The sequence below is a fragment of the Eurypyga helias genome, unplaced genomic scaffold (genome assembly GCF_000690775.1).
Source record: "Eurypyga helias isolate BGI_N326 unplaced genomic scaffold, ASM69077v1 scaffold2554, whole genome shotgun sequence".
NCBI lineage: Eukaryota > Metazoa > Chordata > Aves > Eurypygiformes > Eurypygidae > Eurypyga > Eurypyga helias.
The window spans coordinates 2,095-17,759 of NW_010246687.1; the positions used below are offsets into that span (position 1 = coordinate 2,095).

The 15,665-nt window shown below is 38.8% G+C and overlaps 1 protein-coding gene across 1 annotated transcript; it reads right to left on the bottom strand.

Annotated features, from left to right (window-relative positions):
- Positions 1-557: 557 nt before the first annotated feature.
- LRRCC1 (leucine rich repeat and coiled-coil centrosomal protein 1) lies at positions 558-15,242 on the bottom strand (the record flags this gene model as incomplete). Its single annotated transcript, XM_010150475.1, has 12 exons — positions 558-680; positions 1,292-1,427; positions 3,132-3,269; positions 3,471-3,679; positions 4,495-4,658; positions 5,338-5,512; positions 6,733-6,918; positions 7,936-8,137; positions 10,376-10,515; positions 13,197-13,401; positions 14,571-14,719; positions 15,056-15,242. Coding segments are annotated over 12 exons (2,014 nt in total), but the record flags the coding sequence as incomplete, so codon positions are not given.
- Positions 15,243-15,665: the final 423 nt, after the last annotated feature.

The window sequence follows — 15,665 nt, forward strand, 5'->3', positions numbered from 1 at the left end:
CATGTCCACGCTTTTTGCTCAGTATTTTAAGTGAATTTGCTGGAATGGGGTGACAGTTGTCACCCAGCTGCACCCAGAGAAGCTGTGGATGCCCCATCCCTGGAAGTGTTCAAGGCCAGGCTGGATGAGGCTTTGAGCAACCTGGTCTAGTGGAAGGTGTCCCTGCCCATGGCAGGGGGGTTGGAACTAGATGGTCTTTAAGGTCCCTTCCAACCCAAACCATTCTATAAATTCACCCTAGTGAAGCAATGCTCCAAGCTCTTGTCTTAGAAGCAAATGCCCAACCTTCTTTTCTCTTATTAAATAAGCTAATTCCTGTTTTCATGAGATGCTGTTTATCTATATATGTTTTGACCCACTTTAACAAAACAGTTAAAAATAATTAAAGATTAGAAGTAATTATTTATTATGAAAATGTAAACATATGTGTCTGATTCCTGAACCATCAAAATATATCACAAAACGTATGTACTAGAAAACAAGGAAAAGTGCATTGTCGTGTATGCATTTCCTTAAGCTTGTGTAATCCACATTTTTTGTGTACACATTAATAATCTTCAAAGGTCGTGTTGAATATCGTTCAGTGCATGTGTAAGTCGTCTTATTTTATTTTCCATGGCTTTTTTATTGTCTGCCATTTCCTGCAGAAGCTGTCGCATTTCTTCTTCAACACAGTAAACCTGAAAAAGCACACAGAGGTCAACTATCATTCTTGCTTTCCTTAATACACCTAAAGACATACAGTCTTGGCAATTTTTAACACCAAGAAGCAATACAGGAGTTATATGCTTATGTTTAAATATGCAATAAACTAGTTTTGACACTGGAGGCAGTAGCAGAATTGTGCTTTAGAGTATTAATTTGTTAGGAAAGAGCGAGTCACGTATCAAACCCAAACTACCTACTATGCAGAAAAAGCACCAGTTATCATATACTGCATTCCTCCGCCGTGTGACAGGAACAGTGACTGTTAACACTGGCATGGGTGAGTTAAATGGATTATCTGGCATCACCATCATTATTCTTGCCTGTACAGATAAGGGAATGTTTCGCCATTGACTCCTAACAGCTACCTAGCATGCACCTTCACTTTGTATGAATACAGAGCCTCGTGGTGGCACAGTTCTACAGATTTTCTTGCTGTGCAGAAACTGAGCACGAACCCAGGGCTATTCCCAGCCAGAGATTAGCCAGATAGATACAAACAGGTGACTTCAAGCACCACTGTTGTAGGAGCTGTAGAGTAAAACCACAAAACACAGTAAACATATACATTTAGCATTAAAATTACTTTTTCATTTGCTGCTTCAATTAGTTTTTCCTTTTCATGTGCCAGCTGCAATAGCTCTTCCCGATGAGCTGCAAACACTGACTCAAGTTGTTTTTTAAAAGCATCCTTCATTTCATGAAGCTTTTCCACAGCAATCCTAAAAAAAAAAAGAAATAAAAAACCAAATCACACTCTTGTTTACAACTGAAGTATTCTGCTTTGTCCAATTCTGCCTTTGATAAGGTTTTAATAACATCGACACAAGACAATTACTTCCATATCTAGCATCAGAAGACATCCTGTTTTCTTAACTACGTGTTCTAGTGTTTAGGGCTTCTGGCAGTCCTCTTAGCAGAAGCATTTAATCACTAGCAAAGAATACAAAGATTTGGGCTTGCTACTGTCAACATGGATAAGAACTTTGCCTGTTTTCAAGCATTTACTTCTTATGCTTTTGTTTTCTGAGAAGTCAGTGACTGAACCATGCGATCCTCTCAACGGCCTGCAGGCCTGTGTCTCACAGAAAGAGAGAAGTGTCTGCTTCACAGCTGTGAGCCGTTTCCTCCACTCCAGCCAAATTCTGCTTTTAGGGGATACTTCTGAAATACATAGCAACAGAAAGGAAGGCAAATTACTCCACAACACAATTTCCACCAAAATTTTTAAACAAAACAGTTATTTGGGACAAAGTTTCAGTTTCGCTACTGAACTTCCAACAATTCCAAAGCCTCGTATTATTGACTGTTTAAGGTGGTTGGTTGGTTTGTGTTTTTTAAATCCAACTTGACCATGAAGGTATTTTCTTCCACTTGTTAATCAGATGACCTTCCTTAAAATAATAGCAGAAGTATAATTGAAGTATTTAATTTAAAAACATAAAGCAAAAAATCTTTGTCATAATACCTTATTCTTTCAGCAACAGTATGGTTATCACAGCTAGATTCAGTCTTATTAGCTAGTTAATATTTTCTTAAGAATAATTGGGAGGGAGAAAAGTAAGAGAAAGGGGCCAAAGAATAAAGCAAAAATCATACTAACAATCCAGCTCATCACAGGCAGCAGTGTACCATATTTCTCTGTAATGCCAGAAGCATATGAAATAACTCAGCATTAAAGTCCCTGATTATTTTCTGGGTTGTGAGTATTTGTTGCTGTATCATCTCATATTTACTATTAACTGCTGAAAAAAAATGACAGTAGAAGACGACTAATAAATTAAAAGCCTGTTGCTACTAGTATGGGACGAGAATGACAGGTATAAACAGTCTGTTTGTCACAGACTGAAATATTTATTAGCACTGTGGTAGGTGCTGCAGATCTATCCTCAATGTCCTACACAGTGCACAAGGAATTTTCATCATCCTGCACAGACATTAGGGAAGCACTGTGGGTTCCCTCGTAAGCCAAGATGTCAGTCACGGTTGATTGGCTTGAGCTGTGATTTGCAACCAGTTTGTCCCATCCCTCCTGGTCCCGAGCCAGCCCGTGCGCACACAGACCCGGGTACGGACTGCGAGACTGCGCCTCACGTGCACAAGCGCCTCCCCGGCACGACTCCAGCCAGCACGTGTGGTGGCTGTGTCAGTCTCTGCCCTGTAGGCGTGACATGGGGTTTCCTCACGGAGATAAAGTGCACCCTGTAGTGGAACAGGCATACTGGGGAGGAACTGAGTGTAGGCTCCAATAATTTTCAAAATAAAAAACATAGAACATAGCTAAAAGTTTGTTCAGTTTCAGCGTTCATCCTTCGGGTATGAACGACGCATTCTTTCACTGTATAATCAAATATTTTTGTACACTTACTAACAGTGCAACTCTATACTAACTGAGCAGTCACAAAGTGAGGCATTAAGGTGTTCACCTCTGAGTTTGAAGACTTTTATTTCTCTCTTCAATCAGCTTCTTCTCTTTGATATCAAAGTTCCCCTTCATTTGTTTCACCTGCACCTCCAGCTGGCTTAATAGCTCTCCCTTACCTTGCCACTTCTTTTTCAGTGCACTGAAAATAAAATGCACATTATTTACAAGGAATGTAGATACCACTGCTTAGGAGGGGGTAGAAAAGTTTTCCAGGCTTCCAGTTTTCCCCATTTCTGTGGGTTTTAACAGCAATCAAGTACTCTCTGAACAGAGAATAACTTGAGAGCAGTGTTGCATACTATTCTGATCCCAAAGGATTATTGCCACTTGTATGTATCACCTGTGTGCGTTCCTAATGTCATCAAGTTCTACTTCTTTTTCTTCTAGCAGTTGCTTTAATTCCTCTTTTCTTTCACTTTGCCTTTCTAATTTTGCCATTAGCTCTTCCAATTCAGCAGCTTTTTCATCCAACTGTACTTGAAAAAATTTCTGAGCTTCCCGATTCTCTTCATGCTGTTTTCTGATTTGTTTATCTTTTTCTTGTAAACCCTTCAGAAGATAAGTATTTTAGAACACAAACTCCATTCATTTTAACTTTAGTGTTACCCTTTAACAGTATCTGTTTAGTCTATGCTGGAATAAAGCCGAGACAGACACGTGAAAGTTTACTCTTCTAAACATATATGAAAAACACTTAGTAAAGCAATAGCCAGTTAAATAATTGACATCTGAAAGAAGTCAGAATTAAAAAGTCATCAAAACATAAATTTGAAATTGAACGCAAGTTAAGAAATGTGTTATTTAGAATTCTAATGCAACAACTATTCCACATACACAAATCACTGAGCTGACATTGCTATGTGGCTTTATAGTCTAAGGTGTACCACATCCAACCTTGACTGACATAACATGCGGTAACACTTTGCTCTGATTAATAAGCTCAAGTCTTAAGTCTTTAAATGAGATGGATGGAATTAACAGAACAAAACTTAGTAGCTCTGTTGTTAAAGTTTTAAGCAAACTTTTAAAAGTTTTTTTCCCCCCCTTCTCTTTTAAACACACAGGAAGAATTATGCTATCCCAGTTTTTCCTCTCTCAGAGTCACTGCCTTACTTCAAGTTGTTCTTGGTAAAGAGAAGAAAGTCTTTACATAAATATGGTTTAACAAAAGATTCAAAGTAGCATGTCTGTCCCTCAAGTTAAAACAAGGCCCTCTTCTGCTCTCAGTGAAACCGACAGCCTGACTGTGCCTTCCGAGTTGGAAGCTGGCTCTGCGCTCGGTTTACCACTACAGCCTTCACAATCACTCCCACTGCAAGTCTTAATTTTAGCTAAGCACACAAGTTGTCCGGCATGGCACTTACTTCTTTTAATCTCCTAATGGTTTCTGTCTGATCGTCCACTATTTTGTTTTTAATTCTTATAGTATCACTGTCCTGTTCCTTTTGCTTTTTCAACAGCTCAATCTCATTCGTTAAAACTTCAATTCTGGCCTCCAGTTTTCCCCGATCTTGAGCAAGATGAGCTCCTAGATAAAACAGGATATTCACACTGCAGCACTCGTTTTACAGATGACTTTGAGATGAGTAATGTCATGGGCAGGGGGCGGTGTGGGAGGCAAAGGCCCACTGACACCCTGCAGAGCTTTAAACTGTCGTGAGGTGACACTTAAGGAAATGTAGAACTGAAGGTCACTGTTTTCTCCTCTGAAAACTTCTCTGAGGAAAGCCAACAGTAATTCTTACAGACCCAGCCAATCTCAAAGAACCCACGAGGTGGTGCTGAGTCACGTGAATCACAGAAAGATGCAAAAAGCCCAAGCTTTTTTTCCACCCGGTATTTAACTTTAAGATGCACACCGAATTTTTCACATTAGCGTTACCTGACAGACAAGTAGCATTACATAACTCTATTTACAAATCCTTGTTCTCCTAGTTTCACAGTCAGAAGTTTTTTGCATAACGTTACGGTATTTTGACATTTTGGGCAAAGAGATGAACTGTACGTGCAACTAACTGCTGTTACAGTTCCCGTAACGGCCTGCGTACTACAGAAGATCTACTTTTGCACATCATCTTTGCAAGTGGATAAGACCAACACGGCACCCCCAGACGCTGTCATGATTACAACTCTATTGGAGTGTTTATTTGGAAGGTATGACATTAAACACCATTTTTTCTGCAAGGAAAAACAAAAAAAAGTTTTACCCTGTTGTGCCAACTCCTGCCCCCATATTTTTCTTTCCATTTTTAACCCATCAATCACGGATTCCTGGGCTGTCAGCTGAGAGATAAGTTTTCCATTTTCCTTTTTCAGAAGTACAACTTCTGCCGCCTTCTGTTTGTCCTCCTCAATCAGAGTTTCAAGCTCTCCAGTTCGACACTGTATGAATGAACGTTGGAAAAAGACAGTAAGATCCCATACAACAAGCTAACTGAGGAATATTCTGCTTGCACACAGAGTTCTGCTTGCATCTCTTCTCATTGAAACACAAATATTTGCTTCAAATAGACACACTTCCATCCCAGAAAACTGTAAAGCTGTACAACAAGCTAACTGGGGAATATTCTGCTTGCATCTCTTCTAATTGAAACACAAATATTTGTTTCAAATAGACACGCTTCCATCCCAGAAAACTGTAAAGCTGATTTCTAAATAGTCACCTTAAATTATCAATGCCGTTATAAAAACCTGTTCAGAATTATAAATGCACAAGTCAAAAAAAAAAGACAAACTGAAAGTCAGCTTAAAAGATTAAAAACCAAATCAAAAGAAAACAGACTTCCACTTCCTATGATAAAGATTTATCTTCAGTTATGCAGGCTACTTTCTGTTTTACAGATTACAGCTATGTTCTAATTTGTTTTTTAGCAGCATCACTGGCTGGCAGAACATTCTGTGTAGCGTCACCATGTTTGGACACCCCAACAGCAACTTGCAGTGAGGAGATGAGAAAGAGCTGTGCAGGGGTTGTACTGCACAGAAGTTCTAACATAAAGAGGGACTGAATACATACATCAAGTGGATTATGCAACAGTTATGTTCCTAGGATTGTTTACAGACAACACAGTACTACAGTATGCTGCCATATGGTGATCAGTAGTATAAGCTAAATCAACTGTGCCCACAGTATTTACCATCAGGTAATTAGTAGACAATGACTAATACTGCTCATTTTATGCAATTCTCACAGATATGAAGCTGTTCATAACTACACTTATTTGTTCAGTTTCATTTTTACTTCACTTAATGACCACTGCAGAATCCTACTCCATTACTGTGAATTTACAAAGGGTCAGAGCTATTTAAGCAGGTTTTTAAATCCCAGTTTAGACTGACCACTTGATTATGTACAAACTGCTAGCACCCACGAGGCAAAGAGTGCAATTCTGAAGACACCAACAAGTCTACATTTTGCCATATGAGGAGCGGTGTTTGTGAAAGCAGAAGTGCAAGATTCAAGAAAAAAAGCTGATGTGGAGTTTTAATGCAACAGGAAACACATCTTTCAGTCAACCTACCTTGTATGGATTTGTTACTTTTATAGATAAAATATTACCAAGAAAATCATACGTGTAGTTGAAATGTTTCGAAACAAGTACCTTTAGCTTTGTAGTAGCTTCTTCATTGGATTTTGTTAATTCTTCAATCTTTTCTCTCTGTTCTTTCACTATACTTGTCAGGTCCTCGATCAGACTTGCCATCTCTTTTTCCTTTTGTTCAAGCTCAAAGAGGGCTTGTTTATGTTCAGCTAGATCAGCAGCAGCGTTTTCAAAACGCTCTTCTACCTGAAGTTTTGTAAGATAAGACTTGAGAAACGCTAACATTTGGAAAGAGCACGTATACATACACACAAATGACATCTGAGTTTCAAATATAGGAAGAAGTAGAAGTTCATCAACAGTATGTGAAATAAGTGAGTATCTGAAACTGGTTTTCTACCAGTTTGTTGGTGATCCTTCAACTCAGAAACTGGTTCTGCTCAGCTACACATTAAGAAAAAAAAAACCCAACCTGGGAAAAAAAATTCACGGGTGGATGGGAAGCAAAGCAGAAAAAACATAGCTTGGGAAATGAAAACAATGCTTTGATTTAATCTCATTGTTAAGAACAACATTAAAATCTGGAAAGAAGAACTTAAATCTTTTTTCTTTTTTTTGCTCTTGCAAGAGAGATTTGAAGGGTGACAAAACACTTTTCCCTCCCCTCTTCTCCCCTGCATCCAAATGATTTAAAAAATTAAGAAAACCAAGCTTAAGTGAAGGATTTCAAATTTTATTTCACTTAACATATAAAATAAGGTGAACACTGGCCATAGAAAAAAAGTTGTCCAAGGGATTTAGTAAGCAAGTTTTGAATATTAATTTCAAAATACATATCTATTTAAAATTCAATTTTGAGAAGTTAAACAATAGGGAACTTTATCATTAAATACACAAGTACATATGTAACTATGCCCTTATCAAAACACTGTGAGGGTTTTGACAATAATGTAATATATTCTAGAAGATCAACATCTTTTAAAAGAAATTAAACCCGCCAGATACAAGTTCTTCTGATTTTTTTTGATTCACTTTTACTTATGAACAAAAATGCTGGGTTGTTTGAGTGCTGACTTGGCATTTGGTGCCTTATGTTCTAATCACTGATATTTCAAAGCTTGTTACCAGTGTTTTTAGATGGATCCTTGGCGCAAAGACTTTAAGGATCAAAGAAAACTAATCCTCCCCCCTCCATTAAAAACCCCAATGCATTTGAAGAGCACTACAACTCCACCTAGTTTGAGATGAAATGTTCAGTCTTACCTCTTTAAACCTTTTGGCTTCAATAGTTAAAGCCAAACGAAATTCATCTTCTAACTCCTCATACTTCTGGTTTAACACACGAATTTTCTCCTGAAATTCTTTAACACGTTGTTCATGCCTCTGCTCCTCTTTAGCCACTTCTTTTGCCAAAGCATCTTGAAATTCAGGTCCATTTAAAGCAACTCGGGTTTGGAGTTCTTTCCTGAAGTTAGCAAACACATACCTGTGTCAAGAACTGCAGTGTCTCACAATGCTGTTTCAATTAATTTCCTTAGTATTTCTTAAAAAGGATAAGAAGTTATGTAATAAATGGGAAAAATTCCTTAGTTTCAAAGACAGATTTCAGTCTTCTATGACAATGGCTCTGTGATGAGGAGGAGAGTATTGACTACTGTTAAGACACCCAAAAGAATAAGCTTACTTTTTAATTCAAACCTCTGTAGAAAGTATTCAATTGCATTTTTGCTGTTAGCATTTGTTTGCATTGCTGTTAACAAAGATCTGGATCAAACACTGGAATCAGGGAAAAGCACTGTACGGCCAGATACCCTCTTTTGCAGTCATTCTCTTCACCTTAACCCAACAACTGCTGCTTCTCACTCAGACCCCAAACCTGAGAAGTAGCAGCAACAGGGACCTTTAAAGGGTTCCAGGATAAAACTCCTTCTTGTCTGGAAGCATGTCTATAGGAGAATGTTGAAGCAAAAGTATCCTGTACTTTAAGACTATCCTGTTCACCTGCCTTAAAGCACAAACAAAACCCACACCTGCTGTCCTTCACATTACATTTCTGGAGATATATGAGATAATAATTCGAAGTCCTTAAAACAGCGATCAGATTCTTCCCATTCGAACCTCCAGTTATCTTGGTATCTGAATACATTTATCCCTGTAAAATTTAGCAAGCATAACCAGCTTGTGTTATTAATAACCTCCCTCGCAGACCAGTATACCGCACACCACTTGTTGCTTTAGTCTGTACACGTCTTTGATTGTCTAGAACTTACGTTCACGTCAAAAAAAAGAAAAAGGAAATTTTGAGAGGAAAGAGGAAACAGGCCAGGCAAGCCACCCACCTGCCCGAGGGCAAGGCACTGTAGAAGCTGACTTCTTTTGAATGCTTCATGTGACTGTACTATATGCAGATCTTCAGACTGTAATTCAAATGCTATTTTATTTTTATCTGATTATGTCCTGAATTAAAGATCAAGTATTTAAAATAAAAAGGTCATCTACTCTATTGGGTTTGTGTGGTGGTGGGGTTTTGGTAGTGGGGAAAGGGCCACAGGGGTGGCTCCTGTGAGAGGCTGCTAGAAGCTCCCCTGGCTCCAAGCTGTCCCCACCTCTGGCCATGGATGAGCCAGTGAAAGCAGAAACAGAGTGGAGAGAGCAGTGGGCTGTGAGAGAGACAACCAGGCAGACACCAAAAGTCAGAGCAGAAAGGCAGGGAGGAGGTGGGCCGGAGCAGAGGTTCCCCTCAGCCCGTGGTGAGAGGGCAGGCTGTGCCCTGCAGCCATGGAGGGTCACGGGGGAGCAGAGACCCCCTGCAGCCCGGGGAGGACCCCACAACAGAGCAGGTGGCTGCACCCAGACAGCCCATGACTCTGTGGGAAGCCCGTGCTGGAGCAGTCCATGCCTGAAGGACCAGACACCTGGGGAAGGGACCCACACCAGAGCAGAGAAGAAAACTGCAGCCTGTGGGAGGGACTCATGCTGGGAAGTTTGTGGAGGACTGTATCCTGTGGGATGGACCACTGGAGCAGGGGAAGAGTATGGAGGAGTTCTCCCCCAATGAAGAGGAAGGGGCAGCAGAGACAAGGTATGATGAACTGACTGGGAAACCCCACTCCCCATCCCCTTGTTCTGCTAGGGGGAAGGAGGTAGAGAAACTGGGAGCATAGTTGAGCCTGGGAATATGGGAGGGGTGAGGGGAAGGCGTTTTTAAGATCTGTTTTATCTCTCATTGTCCTACTCTGATTTGATTGGTAACCAATTAAATTGATTTTTCTTCCCCAAGTTGAGTCTGTTTTGCCCGTGACCATAACTAACAGGTGAGTGGTCCCTCCCTGTCCCGAATGAGCCTTTCCTTACATTTTCTCTACCCCAACTCACTGGGGTGAGGAGCAAGTGAGTGGCTGCTTGGTCTTGTCTAGGCTGAGCCAGCAACACAACAGCAGCCACACAGTAAGACAAGAACCTATCAGATAAAAGGCTGGAAGAACACAGTTTGCCTATATGGACTTATAAGTCAGCAATCTACAAAGTATGAAGCTATTCTTAAATGAGCAAGAAAATGGGTGGGAACATACATTTTTAGAAAGACCATCTCTCCCATTAAAAAAAACCCAAACCACACCCACACTTTGCAGAATGCATTTAAACAGAACACATTTGTAACACCAGCATCTCTATTAACTTGTGAAAGTAGAAGACCCCATACCTTTGCTCTTGCTCTCTTAATATAAGAAGCTCATGTAGTTGTTTTACCTTCTCCTTCTGCTGTCGGAAGGATATTCGAAGTAACTGTACTTCTCTTTCATTTGCTGATGCTTTAAGCTCTGCTTCTTGCACCTGTTTCATCTGGGTAGAATTCATAAAGAGAAAAAAGATTTTCTTAAAACTGTAATCTATGTTTTTGAATAACATTCTTTAATCTGTATCCTTGAGTTTTACTGTTTAAAGTTGCTCAGAGCTGCTTCCTAATGGTTTTATGAAAAATAGAGAATCAGTATTAACACCAGGTGGCACACTCCACTTTTTCCATTTAATGCAAGCTTATATAAAATGGAATTATTCATAATCTTAAGCATAATCCTAAGCATCTTTTACATATAAAGTTGTATTTTCTGTCTGAACAAGTAGAAAAAAAAAGATATAAAAAAGTTACAAAAAAGGGGTTATATTACTCATGAAATGGTAATTCATAATCAAGACACCTTAGAAGGCTTCAAGTTAAAACATGCAACAGGCACCAGCAGAGATGATGTTAAGGGAGATATTCTTACTCCTAAACCATTACTTGCAGCATCGTCTCAATCCTTCTGTGCTCAAGCAGTGAGACGTAACAGCTTAACTATCCTGTCAACCTGCCCCCCTAAGCAAAGGCTCTCCACATTCTGTACTTACACAATTCTAATCTCTGCCTTCCAGAGTACCAGATCTGTGAATGGTTAATGGCTAATCAAGATTACTCTAGGTGTTCGTTACCTAACAGCGGAGCTAGGACGCAGAGACAGCCCAGTTCACTTTCCAACCCACAAAAAACACAAGCAAAAACCCCACAAACCAAAAAAGAAATAAAAAAAAAAACCCACCACACGTCTATTTTCTTTCAGAATTCCATCAGAACTGTCCCCTCAACTTCATTTTTGAACAATCAATCATAATGAAAAATAAAAGATTAAGGAACAGCTGTACGGAGTGTCCTGCACTGACAAATACAACACTGTTCCCAATGTTTATCATCTCCTGCAAGGTCCTTTGAGATATGCAAGTGCTGCTGCACATTATGAGCTGCAGCTTGAGAATGCCAGAGGAACCTGAAGCTCATACAGTAACTTCAGTTCTATGAAAACTGTTGTGAGGCTTGAGTATGAAGCGAAGTTCTTGTGTTCTACACGTTAAGCCTCTTCATGAGTGACATTTAGGTGCATCCCACCGTGTTCCTGTTGTTTTGTGGCTGAATTGAAGCAGTTCTTTTGTAAATTGAAGCACTTAGACACAAAAATTTCAACTGAGAACATAGGCAAATTTAAAGGCTGCCAGAAAATAGGGTACGCATTTAGATGCATAGTAACGTATTTATCTTGAAACCCTTAAAGAAGTTATCTAGTAACATTGATTGAAATCCTTAAACAGTGACTAGCCAGTCACCATAATTTACCACTGAAACAAACTGCCAATGTGTACTATGAAAAAGCTCTAAAAAATACTCTAGAATTTGTTAGAGTTAAAAAAAAATAGTCCAAAGGTATATCTGAACATTCAAAAGGAGAATTTAGTTTCTGCAGCATAATGATTATTCTTTGAAACATAATCATGAAAGTGTACTTCCTATAGGGTCTGAAAGAGAGGAACAAAGAACTTCCCTTAATAGAGTTCTGCAGTTAATAAAAATGATGCTACTACTATCAAAAGAGATGATTTATTTCTACAAACTCATTAAAGGAAAAATAAAACCACCATATACCAACAAGGTATTTCCCTTCTTATAGAAAAAGAAAAGAAACCCAACGCTCCAAAACATTTTCCTCTTCTCTAAATCAATAAATTTAGTACTTCTGTAAGTGACAAGCAGATATGTGATCTAAACCAAAGGTCATTTCTGGACCCATAACAGGGTATTTATGGGTAAGGAAGAAAATGGAAGAGCCACTCAGATGCCTAAACAGGAGCCTAAAGTGGAGGGTGGCTAATCTGTAACTTGAACCTACAGTCTGGCTGTCAGCACGCTCTCTGATTCTGTTTCCTTTCAGGGTATCTGAGCAGTAACACATCCCAAAGCACCATACCAGCAGTTCAGAGACTTCTGGATAGATACTGTGGGATTCAATTTCTCTAAGTGGATGAACTGATATGGGAATATAATGAAACAATATGAACAGATGTTGGAGGATGCAGCATTTGGCCACTGCAAATTCACCAATTAATTATTCAGTCTGAAATAGTGGCAGTATCTGGTCCAGTACATTGATCCTGTGTATCTGTACACTGAACAAAGTGCCTCTAACAAAAAAAGCATCATTCTCTTCTCCAGCTGTAAAAACAAAACCAAACAAGTCCAAACAAACAGCCAAGCTCTAAGAACCACAATCTTTAAAATATGTTCTAAGCAATTACTGTTTTGCTCTGGTTGCAATTAAAAGCATCTAATTAATTAGATCAGCAAAGCAAACAGAACCACCAGATTTCCATCCCACTAGGAAGATCTTTATTGACTTCAGCAACATTTAAAAAAACCCAAACTTGTCTTCTATTACTGCGTATTTTCAGAAAATATCAGCTCTCAGCGTTAAGGACATAGGACTTGTTCTCCTTTATCGTAAGGCCACATCACATAACATACTTTTATTAACAGAAGACATGAATCGACAATGAAAATGTATATTTGCTATTAACTACTACTGTGTGGAAAAAAAAGCCTCAGCTTTTATTGGGGAAAACTTGGACTTAAGGCTTGTAAAATCAAGCATTTCTTCATATCTAGGACTAGAGTAGCCATCCTGTTGCCACTGTCTTATTTACTCATGAAAAACATTTACCTCTACTGTTCGTTGCTGCAATCTCTGTGTCTCCATCTTGGACAGTGTTTCTTCTAAAGCCTGCACGGCCTTCTGATGTTCTGCTTCTTTGTCTCTCGCCCGATTTAACTCATTTGTAAGTCTTTCAGTTTCACCTTTCAGCTGCTGGACATCTGCTTGCAGTCTTGCTTTAGCATCTCTCTCTTTCAATATCAATTCCTTTAACCTGAGAATAAATGCAACAAAGTTGTATTACAAACATTTTAGTATTTAGTCTGATGCATTAGCAAGTGTGGTAGCACTGTATCTCGTTCTTTGCCGAGTTTTACTATTTACAGTGCTGTCATGTAAAACTGTTTAAACAATATGGACAATATTACTTAAGTCATGTGTAGCATTACTATATGGAGCTTCATTTTAAAAGAAACCGAGCTGGAGAGAACCTCATAGATAGGTGTTTAAAGGAAATGACACTCCAGTATCATTTTCCTATACAGAGAAGTTGAACATGTAGCAGCCATTTGTAGTTTAATAATTTTCTTCAGAAGGTTTGGATATCCTTCAAAGGATATTCTTTGAAATATCCTGAAATATTCTAATAACTTTTGATATAAGATCTTATGTCAAAAGGAAAGGCACATAATAAGCCTCTTATCCAAAGTGGCAACAAAAGTGGAAAGTGAACCTAAAACTAAAAGAAAAAAAGGGGAAATAATGACTGTCAGACATGGCTGGTAACTCAGGAAGCACTTGGCTTGTTTCTTCTTTACAAGAAAGAAAATACATCTTTGATAAATACGATGCAGTTAAGAAAAAGACAAATAGAGCAGACATCGCCAATCATAGCTGGCAGCAAACAATGCCTGCGTAGAGGGGAGAACTTTTGGAGAAAAAGAGGATGCTGCTCAGAACTTACAAGGATGATGACAGCAGTCTATAGGAAGATAAGCTAGGCGTGACGTGCACTACTGGCCAACCCTGGTGTGCCGGAAACAGCTTTGCTCAAGTGCACTGTGCAGGAAAGAAAGAATGCTCTATGTAGAGGTGGAAAAGGAGATTGGGAACTGGAAGCTGAAAGTATGTTATGAGACAGCAACTAGAGCTTGAGCTGAAAGTGCAATTCTGAGAGATGGCCTGGAAAGTAATGGCTAGAAATAGAGGTAAGTGACATACCGATGCTTGTTCTGAGATAAGAACAGGAAGAAAGCTGCAGAAAGGAGTTTCATTAGGCAATACTGAGACAAATTCTAGCACTATTTCTTGATACATTATTTTCCAAGTATATTGTTTAAAGCCGTTCTCATTTCTTAAGCCTATAAACTGAATGGTCTTGAATTGAAAAAAAAAAAATCAAAACCAAAACCCAGCTCTCATACTACAGCACTGTTTCCCTACCTGTCTGTAGTGTATACAGCCATACTCTGAATATTCTTTTCTTCTTTTGCACGTTTCTGTAGCTCTCTGACACGCTCTATTAATGTCTTCTCTGCTTGCTCTGCTTTCCACCTCCTTTCTTTCTCCTGATCCAGTTCTTGAACCAATGCCTTAGCAAGAACATGGTAAGCATCAACTTATGAAAAACATTCAAATGTAGCCAAAAATTACAAACGATATTTGTAATTGTAGAACAAGATTTTTTTTTTTTGGTCTTTCTGGAACTCATGGATAACAGAAGAAAGTGCAAGAGACCATACCAAAAAAACCCATAAAAGTGAAATAAATTCTCTTCCAGCTGACGCTACAAGTACTCCACTAGTTTTTGATACTACCTACACGCAATTATTTTTGTCAAGTCCAATTTTAAAGCTTCACCAGAAGACATACGCTTGGCTTCAGGTGAAAACATACTCATATTTATCGTGAAATGATGTAAAACATACTCGATATGTTGATTCCTCTTCAGCATTTGAATTAACTTCTTCAGCTTTTTCTACATTGCTTGGTCTTCCAGTAAGTATTTCAGCTTTTCTTCCCACTACTTCCAACTCTTGAGTATCTGATGACGAATTGAAATTAGAGTCTCTCTGACTGGAGCGTACACACTTTGAGGAACTCTTCTTCTCTTCCCTGTAACAGCAGGACATCAGGGTATATTTAAGAATATGCAGAGTTTAAGCAATAACAGGGGATTCAGACACTTGTACGAGACAAAATTTTACAGTTCGGCACATGAGCTGAATTTTACAGAGTTTAAAACCACTCTAGAAAATAATTCGCAAGCAGATCATAAAACAAACAGCTACATTCAAATCTTCAGCTGTGGAAAAAAAAAATGTAGTCCTAGTAGATGCCATCTGAAAAAACCACAACCACATAGACATTAAACAAGTTTAGAGAAGCTGAGTAGCTGTAGCAGAGCTGCAGCGGCTGACTAATATAATACATTCCAATTTATATCATCTTCTATTCATCACTTCTGATATTTACTACATAAATCAAATAAATTGCTATGGCATCATCAGTTTCATCACAAAACATGGACAGTTATAT